Source organism: Nyctibius grandis, chromosome 2 (assembly GCF_013368605.1).
Source record: "Nyctibius grandis isolate bNycGra1 chromosome 2, bNycGra1.pri, whole genome shotgun sequence".
NCBI classification, from domain to species: Eukaryota; Metazoa; Chordata; class Aves; order Nyctibiiformes; family Nyctibiidae; genus Nyctibius; species Nyctibius grandis.
The window spans coordinates 41194823-41219081 of record NC_090659.1 but is presented as its reverse complement, the minus strand read 5'-3'; the positions used below and the strand labels follow the sequence as shown (position 1 = coordinate 41219081).

Sequence of the window (24259 nt, the reverse complement as noted above, 5' to 3'; positions counted from 1 at the left end):
GGCTGCTGGTTCGGGGAGGGGGGCACTGGCACTCTCCAGCAGGCCGCTCGGCAGGCGGGCACAGGCCCAGCGCAGGCCCGGGCTCCCGGGGCGGTGAGGTACGGCCAGCAAAGCCGGGTGACTTGCCAGGCTCGAGAGCTCTCGCCTCACCCAGCCCAGGCTCCCTTAGCCCAGGCCCGGCGGCCGCCCTCCCGCCCGGAGGGACGCGTCCCCTCGCCACCGCCCCTCCCGCGGCCGGTTCCCAGCCACCCGTGCCACGCACCCCGCGTGACCAGCGGCGGGGCGGGCACAGGCGGGCAGCCCGGCTCCGCAGCGGCCGGGTCAGCCCGCCGCTCACCCGCGGGGGGTAGGAAAAGCCGGGCGCGGCGCCCCAGCGCCCTCCCGCCTCCGCCTGAGGAGCCGGGGGGGGGGGCGGGGCCGGCGGCGGCACCTCCCCCGCGGGAGGGGGCGGGGCCCCGCTCCTTTGCGCCATGATGAGCAAATGACCTCGCGGGGAATGAAATTTAAGTTCCACCGTGGGGAGAGAGTTCTCTGCTTCGAGCCCGACCCCACCAAGGCCAAAGTGCTCTATGATGCCAAGGTGACACGCCGCGCGCGACCCTGGCCCCCTTCCGGCTTCCCCCTCGCCCCGCCGACGGAGCGCGGTGGGGCGGGGCCGGCGCGGAGCCCGTCCCGCCGCTGTTGCTGCCGTTAACGCGCGCCCCCGGGCGGGAGGCGGAGGGGGAAGCGGCTGCGGGCCCGGCCGAGCAGGCGGAGGCGGGGAGTAGGCGGCTCCGCCAGCAGCACTTGTTGCGGGAAACGGACGTTTGGCCGCGGGGCGGGGGGACCGCGCGAAGAGGCCGCGGGGCGGGGGCCGCCCGCCGTCACGGGGCTGGGAGACAAAGCGAGGCGGTGCCCGTCCCCGCCTGGCCTCTCCTCCCACCCTCCTTTCGCCGCCGTTATCGCCCCCCGGGCGTCTCGTCCCGGCCCCCCTGGCGGGTCTTGGCTCTCTTCGCCCCGCCACACGGGCCGCTCCGCCCCGGGGGTGGGGGGTGCGCGTAGCAGCTGTGTACGAGGCGCTGGGCCTTCCCCCCGCGGGGCGGAGGCGTCCCGCTGCCTGGGTGACAAAGGGCCGATGGAGCCCGGGCTGGCGGGGCCTTGCCGTCGCCTCAGGTAGAGAGCGGAGCCGCCGAGGGGCTCTGGATGTGACGGACTCGGTTCCCGCCTCGCGTTCTCGGCTGAACACCTGCACAGTAATGCTGAAATCTTGTTTTCGTCCCTCCGCTTTCGTAGCGTGGCTTGTTTTGTTCCCCCTCCCTGCTCTCCTACCCTTACTGCCCTTCAGAAGGGTTTAAGTGGTACCGATGGTACAGGAGAGCATACAGAAATACCATAGCAAGCACTGAGTGGTGGACCGTAAGCGTTGCAATAAGAGGCGACTCATTCACTTGGGCCTGGCTGTAAGAACGGTGATAGTAATTGTAGAGCTGTATGTAAATATAATATTGTTTTGGAGTATCAGTGGGACACAAAATAATCTTTCAGTCCTAAATCATCTGTACCTAACTTGCGAACAGAGTTCTGTTTTTTTTTTGTTTTGTTACAGGGAGGGGTGAAAAGGGAGGTATTGCAACTGGATTCCTGACCAAATTCATACTTCTCGCTGCACGTTTGTTAGTTGTGTAGATCAGTGTTTTTCAAACACCTTTGGTCAGGAACTCCGCCTTCCTGTAGTATTTTGGGCTGCTATTTTGTTTGTACATGTATTCCTATGTTGTGACCACCCAACAGCTTTAATTGCTAGCCCTAGAGGTAATCTGAGTGCAAAAAATTATAAAAATAATAATGTTTTTTCTTCTTTACTTTCAAATACCCCAAACTCCAGCATAACTGTCCTTGACTCCATCAATAAATTCTGGACTCCCAAGTTAAAGCATTACTGTAGCCTAACTACTGGGTTAAGCTACAGAGATACATGGTCTATCAAGAGCCATTTAAGTGCAGGCAGAATGATTCCTTTGTTATTGCTAGTCCTGATGCTGCTCTTAATGATCCACCTGAAATGTCTTTTGAGGTTCAGGCTCTTTCACACTGGCCCATTTTGCATGTGTCAGAGAGGAAGAAAACAAAGGCTCAGATATTGACAAAGTCTTGTAATGTTTTGTGGCTAAGATTCAGCGTTGTTCAAGAGAGCAGCATTTCTGAGGTTTATGTGTATAGAACCCTGTTGTCTTGTGCTTTGAGGGCATGAAGAGACAGCACACAGGAGAAGACGTTAGTAGCCCAGATATGTATCTGCATATCCGCATTGTGATACTGTGTTATTTTGCATCTCCCTTTGTCTGTCTTGAAAGCACAGGACATTTGAGGACAGGACAAAGATGGTTAGCAGTCCACAACTTTAAAAATACTTAACAAAAAGCAAAGCTAGTTTTTCTGACCATTTAGTATAATCCATATCTTCTGCTTATATCAATATTCACTGGCAAAATTGTAGCTATATTTAATTTCTGTAAATAAATATTTCTTTTTTTTTTTCTTTTTGCCTAAATTCCCTAAATACTGGAAAGCTTACTTTCTCTCAAGCTTTTTAATACGTGCTATTCAATATTTGTTTCAGATTGTTGATATTGTTGTTGGAAAAGATGAGAAAGGCAGAAAGATTCCAGAATATCTGATCCATTTTAACGGCTGGAACAGAAGGTAAGAACCTGTATGCACAGTTTCAGTTCTTCCATTTCTTTCTTTTATTCTGCAAAGAGCATTGCACAGAATATCAAAGGATTTTGATGTTTCAGTGAATATTTTTAGTTTTGTGAGTGCCTTTAATATACTTGCTCATGTTGACACATTAGTCTGTATCCATAAATTTCAGTGAATCAGTTTGATAGCCATGAGTTTAAACTTTATGGGATATCTGTCTTTGGCATGTACTTGTGGCTCCTAGGTTTCCATTGATAAAAGGAGTTTATATAGGTTTTGTAACCTGCCCTAGATTGGTCCTGCTCTGGCAGGGGGGTTGGACTCGATGATCTCCAGAGGTCCCTTCCAACCCCTAACATTCTATGATTCTATACTTTGTTAAATCTATATCTGGATTGTTTGGTTATCAAGGCCAGTACATGAGTGCAGTCTCTGACTGTGATCTGTAGCATGTGTCAGTGATACAAACACTATCGTATGTTAAGTCAAGGTTTGAGAGATTTTAGATAGCAACACGAGAGTTGAAGCCATGTGAATACAAAAGGATGCAAACCTTGTGATACAGATGTTGCTTCTTAATGACATTAGAAGAGTGCTTTTTAGATTTAATATATATTAGTATTATGTATATATATTAGTAATAATGAGTGGCATATATTCATAGCCATTAATAATTTTCTTTTGACCTATCCTTAGCTGGGATAGATGGGCAGCTGAAGATCATGTTCTTCGTGATACAGACGAAAACCGCAGATTACAGCGTAAATTGGCACGGAAGGCTGTGGCTCGCATGTAAGAAATCCTTTTGGTTTCAAAATGAATGAGAGATTAGTTTTCAGATTCAAACAGATGCATGCAGGTGTCTACAAGTGAGCTTGGCCTTTAAGCTCATGCTGTAGATGTACTTAGTACAGTCAGTGCATTCTGGAGAGCTACTCTTCTTATACTAGGGTAGATACCTACATATTGTTATTAAACACCACTCTAAATGACTAACAATAACTATGTTATTCTTAACTGTTGCTGCAAATGTACTTGAAAAATAACTTGGGAAAACCTGAAGTATCTTTCAGCCAAAGGCAATAATCTAATATTGGTTGGCCATGGCTTGAGGATCTGCTTGAGAACAGGAATATGAGGTAATGTACGGATATTAAGGTGTCCACTCTCAAATAAGCATTGTCCAGATTATTTCAACGTTAATTAATGAAAATAAACATATGTTTCCTGTGCATTTGCATGTAATGTATTTAACTAGGATAAACAAGTTAAATAATATTAGCTGAATTTCAGTGAACCATTTTATGTTCTGTAGGAGAAGAAAGGGAAGAAAGAAGAGACGTTGCAGGTTGCCTGGTGTTGACTCCGTATTAAAAAGCCTTCCTGCTGAAGAAAATGATGAGAGTAGCGAAAACTGTGAGCTTGCTTTCATTCTTTGATAACTGGCATGATGCCTTTAACTTTTTGAGCTAGGGGTACAGTGCATGCTGTAACTTGCTATTAAGATGACACAAGAGTATCACAGTCCTGTTTGAAATATATGGAGGCAGTCATATGAAGAGGGAGCACTATGTTTCATGCTAAGCAACTATTAAATTAAGGTATCTCTTTTCTTCTTGTGTTGTAGAGGCTTTTTCTTGTGTCACTTCCACTCAGCTATTCTAATCAGTGTTTTCAGAGCTTAATGCTGCTTTGGTCAGTGTAGTATTACTAGGTGCGAGAAGCCCTCAGTTTTCTTTCATTGGTGTCAGGGAACAAGACACTTTCCCTGCTAGTTTTTCTACATACTTTAGGGGGCAATAAGATTTTCTTTTTCCCCAGTCTACCTGTCACAAAGGTCTGTTTCTTGTCCGCTGGCTGTCTGATTACACTCTGAAGCCAGCTCTTTCATTTTATAGCATTTTTCTTTGTAGCTTGAAGACCAGCAGGAACACTGGCTGGCACTTAAGTGATGTTCTGGCAGCTGTCGCTGCACAGATACAGACCTTCTGAATGAATGATTAGTATGTTAATCCGCTGTTCAGAACTGAAGTCCAATAAAAATTGAAAAGATCTGTTAGTGTTCAGAAGTGTAGGGAGCTTTTAAAAGTGAGGGTTTTTCAATTAGACAGGATGCAAGAATACTTGCTGTGAACTTCTTGTCTTACATATTTAAAACATTTTAGTGTGCTGTAAATAATACTTGTGTGTTTAATTCAATTAGAATTGTTCATGCTCATTAAATATAACAAGCTAGTTGTGGGGTTTGTTTGTTTTGTTTTTGGTTTTTGCATTGAGGCCTGAAGTTGTTTGGTCTTAACCTCTGCAATGTAATAATGTGAGATAAATATGTGAAATCTCTTTTACACAGCTATAAGTAGTTCTTCTTCTGATGACAGTGATGAAGGAACAGATGAAGAAATAAAAAGTGAAGAAAGTGACACAGAAGAGAGGACAGAAATGGTATGTTCATGAGCTCCTTAACTTAATAGAATTTAAACATTTGTATTTAAAACTCTGGAAGAATTCAAGTAGGTGAAATACAGGCTACAGCTGTTATTTAGCTGGAATTAAAAGCATCATTTTCTTACTCCTGGTGCTTCCTGTGGTTGAGTTTTTGAGAATTATAGAAGATGTCATATTTTTGTAGAGTTCTTTCATATTAATCTAAAAAATACACACTTGTTTCTTTTCGTGTCTTTCTACACATAAGGCTTATGTGGAGAAAACATAGCAAACTAGATTTTCCATATTTGGGGGTGCTGTAAAATCTGGTCTGTGCAGGTTGGACAAATCCTAATAGCAGGAGGATCTTTCTGGCTTTTGTGTTTTACTGTGAAATGAACATGTCAACCCTGGTCTTACATAAAAATGTAGAAGACTGACTTCAAGAAAAAACATTTATTTTCTCTACATTATCGAAAAGAAAGTACAGCATAAACAGTTGTTCGGAAGGCCTGTGGAATCTAACTGCTACAGTGTGGGTGATCTGAAGCAGCAAAACCTAACAAATTTCTCTTCGTTCTTTTGTGTTAAATACTTAAGCGAATGCTAAATTAAAAAAAAAGTTTAAAAAAATTAATTTGCAGATGACTTCAAAGCAGTATTGTTAAATTGCTTACAGTGAGGCTACTATCCACTTAAATATTTACTATACTTTATATATTTTTATTTTTGCATGAGAAAACTTGCTTGTTATATTGTATCCTGACTACTGAAGTTCTTTTTCACTAATATTGATAAGCACAACCAATATATTGTTTCTTGCACTGGTCTGTTGTAGAAAGAAGAACAAGACACTCACACAAAAAGGGACATGGAGGAAAGAGCAATAAGCATAGAAATTCCTGAAGTCCTGAAAAAGAAGCTTGAGGAAGACTGTTACTACATTAATAGAAGAAAACGGGTATGAAATCAAAGCTATGAAATGAATGTGCATGGTGGGGTGGGGAGGGCATCAAAAGCAGTTCTTACCTGTAACAACTCCTGTTTTTTTGAACTTTATTGCAAAGGTGAGCTTAGACAGTATAAGGAAGAATAAAAAGAGTGTAAGGAGCAGACTTCTCTATAGCTAAAACAGTGAGTTGTCATTGTATTTAAGAATGGAACGAGTCCAGAGGAGGGCCACGAAGATGATCAGAGGGCTGGAGCACCACTCCTATGAAGAGAGGCTGAGAGCTGGGACTCTTCAGCCTGGAGAAGAGAAGGCTCTGGGGAGACCTTGTAGCAGCCTTCCAGTACCTGAAGGGGGCCTACAGGAAAGCTGGAGAGGGGCTTTGTACAAGGGCAAGTAGTGACAGGACGAGGGGGAACGGTTTTAAACTGAAAGAGGGTAGATTTAGATTAGATATTAGGAAGAAATTCTTTCCTGTGAGGGTGGTGAGACACTGGAACAGGTTGCTCAAAGAAGCTGTGGCTGCCCCTTTCCTGGCCGTGTTTAAGGCCAGATTGGATGAGGCTTTGAGCAACCTGGTCTAGAGGAAAGGTGTCCCTGCCTGTGGCAGGGGGGGTTGGAACTAGATGATCTTTAAGGTCCCTTCCAACCCCAACCATTCTATGATTCTATGAATGTAACATTTCAGTACCCAGTTGTGTTTTAGAGTGCAGATTGTTTTGTAAAGCTGGAAATGTAGTAAGCTTGTTAACCTAACCATATTTTTGTTTCTCCAGTGGTTTATAAAGGATTGATCAAAAATGCAGTTTAAATGTTAATCACTCCTGAATTAATAAGATTAATCACTCCTGAAATAACTTCATTCGATAGAGACTTACTAAACTAGTCAGTACATTACAAGCTCCTGTTTTAGCTTGGTATACTTACTGTTTTTATAAGAAAAGCATTCATTTGTTGTTTCTTTTTCAGCTAGTGAAGCTTCCTTGTCAGACAAATATAATAACCATCCTAGAGTCATATGTGAAACATTTTGCTATTAATGCTGCTTTCTCAGCCAATGAAAGATCTCGGCATCATCAGATGACTCCACATGCTAATATGAATCTTCACTATGTGCCACCAGAGAAGAAGTAAGTAATCGTTAGTCCAGCACTATTGTCAAAAGAAGAATGACCTTGCATTATATGTTATGTTTCAAGGCCGTTCACTTCTGTGAGCTTATACTGTGAGGTATGTCTGTTTATGGGGCTTAAAACATTTGACAGATACCTATAGTATTGTAACACTGACAATTTGTTTGTCAGTGACAGAGTCCCTATAATCTGAGAAGTCATTATGCAAACGCATCAATATCCCCTTTTATCATGTAAGTTCTTGTGAATATTGTGACCTGTTTTGGAAGAATGTGTTGCTGTTGTCTATGTGAAGAATTTTTTGAGCACTGAGAGAGTATCTGATATGAGAATTCCCTGCCTAAATAAAACTGAACAGGTTCAAATTTTATAAAGGATGAAAATTTTATACAAACACTTACACAGAACTCCAAGTGCAGGTGACTTTTTTTGACATATCATTTTAAATCCTAGAGTCAGTATGTAGGGAAACAATGTGTGTAGTAATACCAATCCTGTTTATTAAAATTGATTACATCTTAGATGCTGTTTTCTCAGCTGAGCTGTATATTCTTCTACCATGCTACAAATGCAGTGTGTTAACCCTGCATGTTTTCAGTGTGTTGTTTTTTTTTTTTTCTCTTATGTTAAAGATTCTCAATATTAGATGAGACTGCTTCTTTAAGTCTGCACTGGGGTAAAATCTTGTATTTTATCAAAGAGAAATCTTGACTTTTGTTACCATGTTTGTTTCAATGGTGCATAATTGTGCTATTCTTTACAATATTTTGGTCTATGTGAGTGTCTTGGTTTATGCTGGTGTCATTCATTATTTGACACATTAATGGTACTTTCCTTCTTTGTAATATAATCTCCCAAACGAGAAGTTAGATGAGACATCAGAAATATGAACAGAAGGTTGCATGCACATTATGATTTTTAAAGGTGTATATTTAAGTGACTTCCTCAATAAAGAAGGTGCTTTAGCAAGGAAAATGTGTATAATTTCAGTGATCCATTAAGTAGAAGAAGTTCAGCTGACAACTTTATTATATTGCTCTTACTTCTCTAACACAGAAGGTAATTGACCTTCTCAGATGTGATAGAATTTCTGCACATGATGATCTCCTGACCCGATGTATATATAGTTTTTTAAAAAAAAAAGGCAGTAGTTTTAGCTGGTGGTATGGAATGGTAATAGGAGTTATGGAATTTCTAGCATGGGTCATTGTGGCAGAATCAAATTACTGTTACCATACACATATATGCACTTGAGGCGCGAGAGATGAATACCTTCATAGAGGTGAGAGGTGTTGGAGGTGGGCTGCACTCAGTGTTCTTGGTTCTGCTTGTAACAGCACATCTCAGCACCTAGCACCATGAGTCTTTTACAGAAGCCCAGAACTGAAATTCCTAGTACCTTCTAAATGTAGTGCTTTGGTTACCAGGAGCAGGCCATTGGAAACTGATCTCCAATGCAAATGTATCTGGTTTTGATGGTTCACTGGACATCCCTTAAGCATAGCCTTAACTGCATCTTAACAGCTAAAGATCAAATTCTGCATATGCCTTTTAGACAGAGATTCAATCTATTGAGTACTTACTTTTTCTGGTAGGTGCTTCTTTTTTGAGCCTAGTAAACTTGGAAAAACAAAATAATGCTTACGTGAAAAACTAATTTTATTTATTGTAAAGTAGATCTTATTAATCCAGTAAATAGTAATACAACAGAACAATTGTATGATTTTGTTTGGCCTTATTAAGCAGACTTAAATTTGTATTTGTCTGAAGTTACCAAAAGCAATCACTGTCTCTTTAAGTATGCTCTTAATCACTCATCGTTACTTAGTGATAAAGTCAGCACATCGTAGTTAAGACGTTAATGACCTGTACTAAAAGGGAATTTCCTACAACTACACTGAAAAATTTTGACATGCAACTTTGAAATTCATAGTCCTTTTTTTTCTCTCTAGTGTTGAGCTATGTAAAGAGATGGTGGATGGGCTGAGAATAACCTTTGACTTCACACTTCCATTAATTTTGCTCTATCCTTATGAACAAGCTCAATTTAAGAAGGTGACTTCATCAAAATTCTTTCTTCCCATCAAAGAAAACTCAACAAATACTAACAGGTGGGTTGGGGTTACGGAGTCTAATACTGCTTATCTCCAGAGGAAAATGCAATAGAATGTGTTTATGTGTTCAGAATAGGATGGTTTCTCACAGACTTTGACTTAAAAATTGCCTTGATAAAATGTTGGACTTGTTGAATTGCTTGCCTGAGTTCAGAATTAAAGTTCTGAATTTGTATCTGGTTGACTTCAAAAGGGATTTGTACTGACTGGTATAGAGTTGCACTGCAACTTTGTGCGGAAAAAAAAATTACATTGAAATGTAAATTTGTGTTCATTAACTTTTAAATTTGAAAATAAATATGCTTCTGGAAAATAGTTTTTAAAAGAAGGCCTCATCACTTTGATAGTTATTGGGAGGAAACTGTCTAATTTGAGTAAGCATTTAACAAGATCTGTGAAACTAAAATAATTTATTTTGGGGGAGGAACCCTGAGCTTTTCGCTTCTGTAAAGCTGCCTTTATTCCTAGAAATCAGGAGGAGCTTTCTCCAAGTCCTCCTCTGTTGAATCCACCAACACCTCAGTCAACTGACAGCCAGCCTACAACAGGGGAGCCAGCCACACCAAAAAGACGAAAAGCTGAACCTGAAATTCTGCAGTCGCTGAGGCGTTCTACCCGCCATAGCTCTAACTGCGACAGGTTATCGGAAAGCAGTGCTTCCCCACAACCTAAACGACGGCATCTTGAGACCCCAGCTTCTATGCCGAAGCTCTTCTTGCACCTGGAAAAGAGTAGGTTTTGCTCTTTAAATTATTGCTCTAAACAAGATTTAAAGTCTTGTTCTTTTTTTGTTGTCATCTGGATGGTGAACTGAATGATTGAAGTAGGAGTCCATTACTTTTTGTATCAATTATTTATCTCTGAAGCTTATACCAAAGGGAGAAATATAAGGCAATATTCTCAGTACTTTGGTACTGTATTTCTCAACAGAATTCAAGGAGCTGCTTTTCTGTGAGGCTACTTTAGGATAGCATTTATTGAATTCCAGTGTTTAAGACTTTAAACATTTTAGCAGCAGGCCTTAGTTATGTTTAATGGCTTATAATTCCATAAAACAGATAATAAAATTTATTTCTGGTTTGTTTTGTTTTGTTTTTCCTTCCCTTTTGAAGAAACCCCTGTCCACAGTGGATCGTCTTCACCTATAACTTTGACTCCTAGCAAAGAAGGGAGTGCGGTTTTTACTGGCTTTGAAGGTAGAAGAAACAATGAATTGAATGAGGTAATAGACTTTTATGTTACTGTCCTAGATTCAAGGATTAAAGGTTTCATTGACCTCAGAGTAGGGCTATGTAAGAAAAGGCTTTGTTTGTATTACTTATTTCATCTTTGATTTTGGAGTTCTGCACAGATAAAATTGTTTACGGTGCTATAAAGATTTCATAACCAACATTTTCATGTCTTACATTTAGGTTTTATCCTGGAAATTGATGCCAGAGAATTATCCACCAAGTGATCAACCACCACCTCCCTCGTATATCTATGGCTCTCAACATTTGCTACGGATGTTTGGTAAACTGGTGCAAAACTGTGCTGAATCAAAATTGCTTGATTTGGTGTTTTTTTTGTGTGGTTTTTTTTTTTTTTTCATTGACCATATCCATGTGATTTTCTGTTTGCTTTATCACATTTAGTTTATTCTTGGAGAAGTGTACATTTTAATCTGTTTAAAACTCCTAGGTTGTTCATAAACTTGCTTATCTCTTACCGGCTCTGTAAGCCTTCATTTAACAAAAGTAAACAAGCATTACTTCCAATACACTATCGAGCATCATTAAACCAAGCAGCATTCACTTTCTCAGCATGTTTCTTTTTAGTAAGGTTTTGAAAGATCACTGAGTAACTTGCAAAGAAAAGTGGAGGCTGCAGGGAGAAGAAATTTTTATATTCTTCTTTTCTGTGCAGTGGATAAAAGTAATTAGAAGTTGCTTTTAAAAGAACAGGTGTAAACATTGTTTCTCTTATTTATAGTAAAGCTACCAGAAATACTGGGGAAGATGTGCTTTCCTGACAAAAACCTAAAGGCATTAGTGAAACACTTCGAAATGTTTCTGAGGTAATGTGACACAATGTACCACAGCAGTGTTTGCGTTGTTACATAGATTTAAGTGTCCTGGAATGACAAAGGTTTTTTAAAAAAAGATGTTAATTTTCTGTAACTATAAGAATATGATAAAATTAATATAAGATTTTAATAATAACAATTTGAATAAAGATTAATACAAGATTTTTGATTCTGTAATTCAGATTGAAGGGAGCTTGAACTTCCTACGTAAAGTTTTGATAAACACAGTGCTAGAGAACTGAAGTATAAAAGTTTATTTGCTCGTATGTATAGAATGACAAGTCTGACTTGGTTAAGCAGCACGTTTTATGAAGAAATACAAACTCCATTGTTATTTTTGAAAGCATAATCTGAGAGTTTTACTGTTGCATCGATATTAACAGGGGGAGAAACTTCTGGTTTAGAACATGTTTTTAGTTATGGTAGGCTTTATTTTTTAAAGAAAAGTCTGTCCTAATTGAGCTTTAAACAGAAAGGTTTCTCTGTTATGCAATGCAGTGGCTTGTAGAGGAACCCAGACTCTTTCTGACCGTGCTAGCTCCACGGCTGGAGTCAGTATGGTCATACCTGCACCACGATCAGCTTTGTCAGGTACTCTAGTTAATATCTCTGTATGACATTGTAGTGGTAGTTACGCATCTAGTGTGGGACTGTATTGTGCAGCATCAATCCAGTGGAAAATAAGTTTGCCAAGGAAAACTTAGAGGAGAAAGTGTTGTAAATGGTAAACATCTGGAACAAATGTGGAACTCCTAACTTAATTTTGGTCAAAGACTCTTTAAGTAGCCACATACTGAAAAGTAACATAATGTGGCACTAGTATAACAAAAGTCCTATTAGAGATCAGGGAGATGAAAGCTTTAAAATGCTTTTACTTTAATTGTTTGTTGAAAATGAAAGGTCTCAAATGTCAAAGTTTCTACAATACAAAATTTTTCTCTTGAAGGATTTCAAAGTTTTACTGATTCCTTTTTACATCTCTATTTTGTCAGATCCTTATTAGTATTCAAAATGTCTTTTAAGTTAAACAGGACAGCATTAGTGCTTATTGTTGGAAACCTGTTTTTGCTTGGGGTGAATATTATTTAAGGTGCTTAACTCACTGTGGATCAAATCAGTTTTTACCAGACCTTTGCCTGTTCAGATTCTTCTGTGTTGGTCAGAGCAGGTCTCTACTCTTTAGCATCTTAAATGCAGTTTCTGATTAATACCTGTTCTATGGGTGAGCTGTGGTGGAGTGGAATAGAGGGAAGAAACATGTTCCCCACCTCCCATACAAGTAGGGAGGTGATTAAACTGAAAGTTCTAGTGGTAGTATCCATATGTATCTTATTTTTCCATCTGACTGTCTTGTTGAAATGTGTTGTCATCTATAAACAGAAATTAAAAAAAAAAAGCAGAAGTTGTTTCTACATCAGCATTTTTAGGTCAGATAGAACTGTGTTTTTGAAGCCGATCTCTCGGTCGTTCCCACTTCCCATGCTTCATGTTGCGTTGCAGAGTGCTCTGAGTACACGAGCTGGATTCCTTTTGGAAAACACTTAACCAGAAGCGTGCTCCAGTACTAGGGGACATTCAGTCCTCAAGACCAGACTACAACTAAACCAAAAAGAGGTCCCCAAGGCAAGGCTAGTGTGGATATTGTGTATCTGGTGTAGCAAAATATTCGAGGGCTGTGTGTTTTTTCAAGTGCTTTCTAAGTCAGTGTCATGTATGTTTTGCTGATCTGTACTCAAGTCCTGCTGAAATAATGATTTCTATGGTTTAGTCAGAACTGGTCAAATTGAGAGCCTTCCTGAAAAACCTTCCAAGTTAGTTACTGCTGTAGGAAGCATTCAATCTTAGGTTGGTTTGTTGTAAATACTCTCCTTAGACTAGTTTCCTTACCATATATCCTACTGTGTATTCAACTAGGTAACACAGAAACCAATGCAAATTGTTAGGTTGTTTTTTCCCCAATACATATTCATGGGGCGTTAGGATGTCTTTCATTTGTGTGTTTCTTTCTTTGTCCCATATGTTATTGAAAGTGGTCAAACAATTACATTTTCTAGAAACTTGTTCAGACTTGATTTTTATCACAGAAATACTTCTGCGTTATCTATTTCTCGTCACAAGAAAAAACTTGAGGCTGACGTGATATCTTGTACTAGTTCTTCAGTTTTCACATTCTGTCTTTTTGGGAATGAAAGGCTTAATGGACATTTAAAAATATTTTCTGTCAGTTCTGTTCTGGCTTACCTTTTGAAAGGTAAGAACTGTCCTACACAGTCTGTATGCATTAGATGATAGCAGCCAGTTACTTAAGACTGCCTGATTTCTTTTAGGGAATTGCTCTTGGGTGACAGGCTGAAGTACTCTTCTTTTTCTTTATTTTTCTAATAGCAGAACAAGGATTGAAGCTGTCCGTTCACATTAATAAAACTGTTTCTGAATCTTCTTTGAGTTCTAGGTAGAGTAGTCCAAGCATAAGTAGTTTATGTATTTTTAAATAAAACTTTCATGTGATACACAACTGATATAGTTCTGGAATAGATACTGATTTAATTTTGTATTATAATTTTATGGCTAAAATTTACAGTTTCATTTAACATTTGTACTATTAATCTCATGTGGGCTGAGAAACTGAGACTTATTTAATATAACACTTTGCTAGAAGCTTGTTTTATTGAGTTTACTCAGTAAACTCAATAGATGCATTAAATTCACTTTGAGATGCTACATGGATATTTTCCAGTCATGTCCTCGGCTTGCTGCTAGACAAGATTGATCTCTGTTTCCCAGACAACATATATTTTTAAGGGATGTATGAAATATATCTTTTTGAGTTTCATATTAAGTAGAAGCTGTACCCTTTGTGCTTAGTGCAGCTTTTTACAAGTGTGCGTAATGAAAATTTCTTCATGGAGAACACGAAAGTTGATTTCTCAATTGTAGAATTTGCAGAAGTAAAGAAAATTAGTTTCTCAAGTTAGGTACAAAACTTAGTCTTCACTTCAAAATATTTAGCTCTGAAATAATTCATAATACTTGCAGAAGAGTAACAGTCTGAAATGGACTTTAGTAACAAACGCACCAGTTGGTTTCACTGAACTTCACTTACAGTTTGAGTTTAGTCTTCAGGAGCAAGCAGTGGAAGCTAACATGGTAACTGGTGCCTACTGACTGGTAATCTTAATAGCAAAGGACTCCTGAGTAAATCTTCCTGCCTCTTAATAGTTTTTGAGATGGAGTAAGTATTGCCTTTTAACCAATACCATTATTTCAGCTGTATTTTTAATAAAATGCTGTATGTGCTGTATTTTACAACTCCTCTGTATTGTGAGGTGCCTAGCATGCCTGCAGAGGCTTCTTAAGTTGTAAGAAATCATAGGCAAGAAGGTACCAGTTTTTGTTTTGCCATTTCCATTGATTTGAACACAGCCTTGACTTGGAAGAGTCTTCAGGGATCTGAGAGGTCACTTCTCAGGACTGTTGACCAACGGGACATACTTAAAATTAAGAGAATGACATGTCTGTTTTTAGCATAGAAAGATGCATCTTCACAGAGGTAATTTCAGTCAATGTAATTTGCATTTTAGGAAAAAAAAGCAAAACGAAATGATAGAGCGCTTCAGAATGCCATAGGTATTTTGACTTTCATGAAGTACAGAAGAATGAGTAAGTGATGAAATATTTCTAAAATAATGCTTCTAAAATGTCTAATACAGTTCTCCAGATGAGGCCAATATGTAGTACTTAAGATTATAGAAAATGACATTCTTAATGGTCAAAGGCTTTGGTTTTGTTAGAAACCCACTGATATTTCAAAGTCAGTATATGCTGTAAGTTGTCTCTTTCATTTTAGATCTCATATTTTTTCTGATGTTTTACAACCTGCTTGTATCTATTGTGCCTCTCTGCTTCATGGGTAGAGAAGTATTTTAATACTCTTGAGTATTTTAAGAGAAGGAAGCCAAATCAGAATGTGACCAAATTAGAGGGCTGTGATAACAAAATGTGTATATAGAAAGATGACAAGTTGTTTGAAGTAATCTTAAGAAATAGATCTCTGGTTTTGATAGCACAACATTTTTTGAGTGGAGTAATTTTATTATATGTAATTGCAGTGGTGAATTATGACCACTAGTCTGTGCTAATGTGCAATTAATGAGAGGTTATTAGTGGCTTTCTGAGAATGAAAAAATGAAGCATTGCACATGGTGAATGGAATAGAAAACATCTTTATCTAGGTGAAGTCGCTTGTGATGAAGTTCCTGCTCATTGTGACTTAATAAAGTTGCAAGATGGTAACTGATTAAAAATAACTTTTTGGAAGATCATAAAGAATGCAATTCTGCTACTGTTTCTTATATTGATCAGGGCTTTTCTGTTTGCCTGTCGGTTTTGGGATTAACCGGTTACTTGACAAAAAGTACCTGTGCAACATAGCAATTATGACATACTAGAAAAATTTATGGAATTGGAGAAAATCAAGGTTCTGAGTGTCAGTGGACAGGTGTGGGTTTAGAGGCACAAAAAGGTAAAGGAACTTTTTTTTTTTAAGTTTTGAAACACTTTGAAATGAAGGAATTCTACTTGCCCAGTGAATGTATATGTTTTATTTTGGGGCATTATTACCATTGTATTTGGGCTTCGCTGTATTCATTGAATGGGTAGAAAGGTAACTGCCATTTTGGGTCCTCTCAAACTTTTGACACCTTTATGTTGAAAGCTTCTTAGTCAATGAGGACCTGGTATTGTAAAGGTTCTTATTTTCAGTAGGCATTTGTTGTCTGGTTGGTCTGCAGAATTTGCTCCTTTGTGCTTATTGTTCTTGACTAAAGTTTGGTTGCTTTGCCAGAAATACTTCCTGAAACTGCACCATGTGGATTGCTTCTCTTCCTTCTGCTTACTAAATCATGAACCTGCCTGGGTATTTGAACGAGGAACATATTTCTAATCATAATAGCAGAGGATTGGATCATGCATGAAAGCAGTTTTAGTGTGTGGGTGTACGCATGTGAACTCTGTAAAAATTATGAAAATGAAAAAGGCAATGATGTAACAGGTGACTGAATTTATCAGATTTGTAAGTTAAAAGTAATGAAACAATTTCTGAATAGCTAAATAGCAACGTACTTTCTGATCTATAGCTGAATGTTGGCTCTGCTAGCTAAGTACAGCTCCCTCTGTTTTTAAGTCGTGGCTCATGACTTGCAGGTGCCAGTGAAATTTATCTTTGTGCTATTTCATCTTTTCCAAGAGCAAAGCATTAGTGAAATATCCAGTAGCTAAGAGTCTTAAGAGACTCCTAATATTTCTGTGCCAGCTTTCTGCAATGCAATGTAGTTTGAATAGAAAGCAGCTTTGGAAGGGCCACTGCTCTTTGTGTACAGATACACAAGGGATTGGGACAGAAACTGACCTTGTGTTCATTTACCTGTTTCCTTCTGCTTCTCTGCAGAAAGGAATTTGTATCTGCTAGCTCTGAGGTATTTTGCTTTTCACAACTGTTACGTTAAGAACAGAGATGTACATTTGACTGCATGCATTCTGCCTGCTTTTTTTTTTTTTTTTTTGGAGTTGTAGCTGTGCCACAAGCATCTCAGCTAGAATTTCTCATCTTTACCAGTTGGCTCTTTAGCTTGCACCAAACTGGCATTTATGACTGATGATCTTAAGCAAAAGTCAGGACATTTGTAAGAGAAAATGAACCTGTTTACCATTACTTGCCCTTAAAATTTTTGGAACTGTCAGCTGCCCAATGTCCTCTACAGGTTCCTTTGTTTTATTGATATTCTTTTAAAACATATACTGCCCTGTATGATCTAGCACTTGGTACTGTGTTTTACAGAATGTTAGCCAATGACACTAAGAATTTGATCAGTCCCTGTAGTTTGTACTCACTGTTTATCTCTTGAAGTCATTAACATGTGTTAATGAAGAATTATTAATTAAATTCCATTTGTGGCTCATCTTAATCTTGTGCAATCTAATCTATGTTACAAGTTAGACTTAAGTCTGTTAAGTTTTGGGCCCTGTCACACTCACTTCATACCAGCACCACATACCCTGGAAAGTGTCAGAGGTCACAGCAGTTGATGACTATTTTATTAGCCTCTTAATTTGCTATAATTTCAGTACTCTTTTGTAGTCATTTTCCTAGAGTAAGGCATATGTGTGTGTGTGTGTGTGTAGTGCAAATGAATGACAGGTTTCAGTGAAGATTTAGGAGGATCTGATTGTGTGCATTGTTTTTGTGTTTCTTTGGATTATTTTCTAAGGGGTATCTCTCTCATGAAAAAAAGGCATTTTATAGAGTATTAGAGCAATTTATGGCCTAATAAGCCCAGAAAACTAGGTGGTGAATGGTTTTAATGACAAGGGCTAGTAAATCACTAAGTCGTGTGGTTCAAAGAGCATATTAATCAAATATTGGTGGCTTTAATCTAGATTTGTGCTATTTTTTTAGTTCAAGAAAAGAATAAAATTATTTTTTTCTGACTCATTCTTTTGCCAAAGTTTAACTAATTTGGATTCACTGTTTAGTATTTCGTTGCATTTTGTTCTTTCAGGGGAAAATATTTCCCTGATGTTTTTTTTTCATTTATTTAAAATGCCTTTATTTCTGTGGATAGGAATTTGGTATAATGCAGCTGTAACATGCTGTAATATTAAAAATAATTCTTTTGATTTAGCAAAATAGTTTTTTCATAGAAGTTTTTTTAAATTATCTCTCAACCTTAATTATGTCATCCTTTTTGCTTTGTGCTATTTAATAAAATTGAAAGCTGCTGTTGGACCCAATGAGAAACTAGCATAGTACAAATACTTATAAACAAAAAGTATACTAAAGTATTTAATGCACTTAGGATTGTGTGAATGAAGACTGTGTGGAACTTTAGATTTTCTTAGCTCTTACACGTTTGTTGAGATAGTTTATGTGGTGTCAGTTTGTGGCAGAGCCAGTTGGATCCTCACTTTAAATACAAGAGAGAGCTTTCTCCCTTTTGGCAGTACCTGCCCCAGCTGAATATTGCCAGAAATTATGTGCTTGATTAGACACTGTTATGGGTCATGTAACAGAGCCTTTTCTGCTCAATTCCTTAGGTAATGTTTAAAAACAAACAAGCTGCCATGTGATCTTCTGGAAGTGTGTTGGTTGTCCAGCCCATTCACTTGCATGTCTTACACCTGAAACATTTACATCAGAAACCACCCTAGGTCCCTCTATACTGTTAATTACAGAACTCCTATAAAATAAGCAAGTACGGAGGAAGTTGACAAAGTGCCTTCTGAATAAATGGTGACACATTGAAGGATTAATCTCTTCTAAAAAAGCTTGTATTTCTCACTGCTTTTCCTAGAATTAGTAGGATTTAACCAGTTATTCCTCCAGTTTAGGACTTGTTTGATGCCCATGTTTAAGTACAAGGATTGTGTGTGTGGAAAAATCAACCTTTTTTCATTTACCTGTGTTTTTGTACTGTAGGCTTTCTGTGTGAGCTCTCAGCAATTAATATATTCCTGATTAAATTTAGTTTGCCTTATATAGAGAATCTTGTCAGTATTCTTTGGCTTTCTTAAGATCAAAGGACATGCCTAGTTCAGGCAGTGTAGCTGTGAGTGAGGTTGGAGAAATGCTACAGTTTTAATTGCATTCACCTGTACATTTTTTTTCTAATTTGGACTTTCTATGTCCAGAGTATTGGTTATGCAAAACTGATCTTTTTAGCTTCTGATAGTGAGGTCATCTCCCTGGCCAGTGGTTCTTAAAAGAAACCGGATTCTGCTAATGACATCGTTTCCGGTTGTTTCCATTGCTTCCTGCTCTAACTTAGAGAACCTGTAGCTAACATTTTGTCATGTTTATTGATGCTGATCTTTAATATCTAGGTTTTTTTGAATGTCTGTTTTTTTTTTTTTACTGAAGTATAACTTGATCAGGTACTTCAGGGTTTAAGAACCATTTTGCCCTTTTACCCCCATTTGTATACCTGGTATCTTTGTATACAAAGGAAAGAGCAGAGAGCTTATAGTCATCTTAGCTGTTTGTTACTGGTGTTAGTAGCAGCACTGTTTATTTTCATCTTCAGTCCTAAACCAAAGAAAGAGTTGTATGTTAGCAGAGCAGGAAGACATGATAAAATATTGGGTGCTTGACTGTTTGAATAATATTTGAAGACCAGCTTGGAGAAATCTGAAATTAAGGAACTGGATTTGCAAAGGATGCATGTTTGTCTTTGAGAACCATATTTAAATCAGATACTCATGATGGCTGGAGACCCTAAATGCACAGGCACGTGAAAGAACAAAACATAGCTTTACTTACCTTAAAAGATACAGTTTAAATTAATAGTTACTGGGCATTTGTATAAGCTACTGACACAATGATAACTGAAAATCCTGGTTCTGACATAAATGAGAATGGTATGCTGAGCATGTGACTGACAAAAGTTGCAGAAAGATCTCTTCACTTTTTTTTTTCATGATAGTTTCTTTGCATTCTTTTATGAGTGTAGCTTCAACCTTTGGATTTTTTTTAATTGAGATTGAGGAAATTTGTTTAATACTGTTTGGATTTGAGAATGATTGGGGAAGGCTGTTTCTCACGATGTAAAACTTATAAAAATAGGGCAAGCCTTTTGTATGCCAAATTTCAAAGTGTAAGAATTCTTAATTTCCAGGCTGTGTTTTTTTTGAGCTTAAAAATTAATTTAAAAATACTTTTCTCTTAAATGTTTCATGTTCTGTCCTTTTTTTGGTGTGCTTTCTTCTCAGGTTTTTAGCAGAATACCATGATGATTTCTTCCCAGAATCTGCTTATGTAGCTGCATGTGAAGCCTACTACAGTACTAAAAATCCTCGGGCAATCTACTGAAGCTATTAATAAAGATTAAATCCTACCATACGTAGCCCACGACAATGCTATTTTGCCATGTGGCTACAAGACGAAGATGAAAAAGGAATTCAAATGACTTCTGGAGTTGAAGAAATATCTTCTGTGATGGTTGGATTACTTAGGAATGGAGAACTTCTTTTTAGAGGTGTGCATAGGCTGCGTTGTGAGTTGCTTAGAGGACTGAATGTAACTCCGATGCCGGATGAATGAAGAAGCCTTGTTCTGACTTCTAATGCGTAGGACTGCATAGGACTATTACAGATGAAAGGAGGCAAAAGCAGATGCATTAGCAACAGGACATTTTCATGAAGACAGATCATCATGCTGTGTGCATTTTAGCTCAACCTCTCCAGCCTGAGAAATAAGACTTGACTGCACAGTTACATGAAGAGAGTGCGTAACTGCTCTCTTACGGATTTTTTTCCTCACAAATTGCACTTTGTTTTGTGGAACTGTCATGATAGAAAAGATTGCTTAATGTAAAGGGGTTTTGCTCTTTGGCTAGCATGACATCTGCCTCAAGAATGACTTTGTTGCTTGAATGAAAGATGTGTTGCTTACTTTGCATTTTGCAAAGGTGTATATAGCTCTTTTCATGGTAAGGCTGCCAGACTTCTAAGGAGAGCATACATTGCCAGTGATTCAACATTTATCTGGCGATAAATGATTTCCAGAGCCATTATGAAAGAACTGATTTTCTACAAGTAAGCAGAGAAGTCAATAAAGTGATGGCAGTTTAACTGGCAAACACTTTCTTTTCTTAATAAAGTTCACAGTGGCTGCTGTGTAAATGTGTGATTTTGACTGTCTAAAATGTCTTGGTTGTGCTTGATTAGTATTTTTGAGATTAAGTGTGCATATAATGAGAGGTGGGAGATTGACAACATAGGGAGAGAAGGCCTTTCTGTACCATTGGGTTTTCTTCTGCAGATTTGAAGGATGTCTCTTTAGACAGTTTTAAACACTTCAGCTCTGGAAACAGGAATTCAGTGAGAACTGAGTTCCTAGAAACCTGACAACACATTCAGTAGAAATCAGTTGAAATATAATTCTTGTCTTGATTGTCATCAAAACCTCATCCATGACTTAGAACTCTGGCCTTCAGAATCCTCTACTATGTCAAGACAGACACAGATTTTAAAAGCACTGGGAGAAAATAGGACTCAAGGCTCAGACTACTGCGTTAATCACTCTCTAATCCTTCCTAGTTCAGAAAACTTCCATTAGAACACCTACCTGTAATGCAAAACTTGACAAGTTCCTCCCAGATTTGCAGAAACTAGTAGTTAGGTGGAATCATCTTTCAAATGTAAATAGTGAGCTTAGACTAAGAGGCCAAAAGAAATCTGAAATCTACTGTTGACATTCATTGTCATTCACTTTTCAGAGGGTACCAGTGTGTTAAAGCTTTTGAACTTATAAGGATTGCCTTGGTTTTAGCAACTTAGGTTCTGTTTTTTAGAAAAACTTCTGTGAAGAGTCTCTTAAACTTAATGGTTGTTAAACGAACGTTTGGCACGGATACATGCAGATTTGGTGTTTGTTATTTCTAGAGGTTACCGTTTAGTAGTACTACTCTTTTTAAATGTATGTCTGTTGTACCAAAAAAAAACCCCACAACCCACGTTTGTAAGCTTTAGTCTTTCTCAAATTACAGAAATTTTGAATCTCTAGAAGAATCCAAGTACCTCAAAATCCACTTTGCAAACATGTTTCATTCTAGGCTTAGACCCTGTTTTTTCTAAAAAGACAATTCAACAAAATACTAATGAGTATCTAACAAGAGATTAATCTTGAATACTATCTGAAACTCCATCCTTAATCCTTTCTATTGCAGGAATGTTTGAGTGTGTATAATAAGGTAAATCTGATTTTGTTCCACTCTTGGTACCTGTGAGTATAAGGCAAGTTATGAACAGAATTTAAACCTTATTGTGTGACTGTTTAACTGTTAAAATGACAGTATCTGCGTGCAGGGGTTGTTAATACTGTCGGAATTGCCTTGTCGATACACTGTGATGATTCTCAAAAGACATGAGAGGGGCAAAAATTCTGAAGGTCCAGTTAGTGTAGTCTTTATTTGAACAAACTTTTTTGTAAAATTCTTTCTAAGCTGCTGTTAGGTATAATATTACAAACTATCTTGCTCTCATAACAACCAAAAAATTTTTCTCAAAAGTAGCACCCTGTTGCACTTCTTGACACTTTTAATTGACATGACTCCCCGGGACACTATCTCTTTGAATTTAAAAAGTGTAGGTTTGTATATTCAATTATAGTAATGTGCATCTTTGACATCCCCCTTCCCTACTGTTACTCTTCTTTTACTGGTTTCCTATTTTTATACCTGATTTTTTTTTTTTTTTTTTAAGCTGAAGCAGTGCAGGAGAACTTACAAGAACTTAAACTAGATTGCGTAAGAGGGTAGTTCTTACTAGCCTTAAAATATATAGAGGCTTACCAGTGTGGCCACCAAAATTTACTTTGAATGGAATATTCAAGGACTCATGTGGCTAGGGGAAGCTTAATGGTATAGTTACACTGCTGGTGTGAATCTAGAACTCTTCGAAAGTCCTTGACTGATCAGATTTTTGATGGGATTCGTATCCATCTGAACGGATGAGAGAGGTTTCTGCACTTAGCGACCGACGAATGACAAACAGCTGTTTGTAGAGCTACTCATATCAACGTTTTCTAACCTGCTTCAGTCACAATGGCTTAGGTTAGCTGAAGAAATGTGAAAAAACGACTGAAGCAGGCTAGGGAGCGTTCACATGAGCCAGTCTGCCAGCAGGCTTCAGAGAGAGTTTCTTGCAGAGGAGGAGCTGAGCTGAGAAAGCAGGTTTAATGGGCAGTAATAGTTTACACTGGCACAGCTGTTTGCGTAACTCGCCTGTACTCTGGTTCTAAATTAGGGTTTTTTTGTTTGTGTGTTTAAGGAAATTAAACCAGTGTGATTATAGTGCATACTTAAACTGGTAAATCTCTCTGCTGAAGGCAAGTCCTTACACTTGCGTTCAATAGCAGGCTGCTCCAACATGAGGTGTGGGCGTAGGGTTTTGCATACAACCGTTCTTGGGAGAAGGCAGAGGAGAACAATGGCAGCCTAGGATTAGAAGCAGGTAATGCAGCTGATGTGACGCATGAAGTGTGCTGCCGTGTGAGTACCTAAGGTGCTCAGTCTGCACAAATACTACTGATGTCAGTACCTGCTCTGACTTTGTCAGCATGAAGGTACCTGAGTAACCTGACATGGTGCCACAGAAGCATGAAATTGACTATATGTAAAGTGCATTACATATGTTGTAAAGATTACCAAAGAAGAAAATATAATATTGTACAGTTTTATATCTAATTTTAGGCTTTACTTTGTACCTAGCATGCTTCAAAAAAAATCATACTGTTCTTTCATGTTCACTATCTAGAGTTGCTGCATTGCCTTTCATTTTGCTTCTGTATTGCTATGTTTTTTCAAGCTCCGTTTCAAGCTCCTGTTTCAAAGCTCAGCCTTTCATGCAGTGTCCTCTTCCGCTGAGCTGACCGAGGCAGATGTGACCAAGTGCTAATTTAAAGTATGTTCCATGTCCCGTTCTGAAAGCAAGCTTATGCAGATGTTAGGGTTTCATTTGGCCTTTGGTGTGGGCTGTGTGTGTGGTCAGACATTATGTCAGAAATGTTTAGTGGGAGCTTGTCAAACAGTAGTGCGGGATGACCTTGCTCTGGATTATGCTGAGAGGAATGTCTGCACTCAAAGAGGAAATAAAAAGCTGATTGGAAATAAAAAGCTGTTGTTGCTTTTCATGTTTGCATCATAAAAAGTGTTATCAAGACATTACACTGGGGAGATTGTTATTGGAGTTAAAATACATATGTATATATTAAATCCTTCATTTCTTGAAAATTACCCATTTTCCCCTCTGGAGTCTTAAGCGTGTCTCCCAAAACTATGTATACTGGGGTGGAAATAAGCTTGTCAGGGCAGGGGGGAAGGCAGCAACGTGTATTATC

General features: G+C 38.6%; 1 protein-coding gene across 2 annotated transcripts; it reads left to right on the top strand.

Moving 5' to 3' along the window:
• Window positions 1–417: 417 nt before the first annotated feature.
• On the top strand, window positions 418–24035 carry MSL3 (MSL complex subunit 3). Of its 2 annotated transcripts, XM_068425558.1 has the most exons (13): window positions 418–580; window positions 2600–2682; window positions 3379–3474; window positions 3998–4098; window positions 5033–5124; window positions 5945–6067; window positions 7025–7185; window positions 9141–9299; window positions 9771–10033; window positions 10415–10524; window positions 10715–10814; window positions 11274–11358; window positions 20131–24035. In XM_068425558.1, the coding sequence occupies exons 1-13, from the start codon at window positions 482–484 to the stop codon at window positions 20228–20230; spliced, it is 1572 nt and encodes a 523-aa protein (XP_068281659.1). In that variant the 5' UTR covers window positions 418–481; the 3' UTR covers window positions 20231–24035. The 2 variants fall into 2 exon arrangements, with proteins under 2 accessions (XP_068281659.1, XP_068281660.1); XM_068425559.1 differs by lacking the exons at window positions 418–580; window positions 2600–2682; window positions 3379–3474 and having other exon boundaries at window positions 4008–4098; window positions 5061–5124.
• The last annotated feature ends 224 nt before the right edge of the window (window positions 24036–24259 follow it).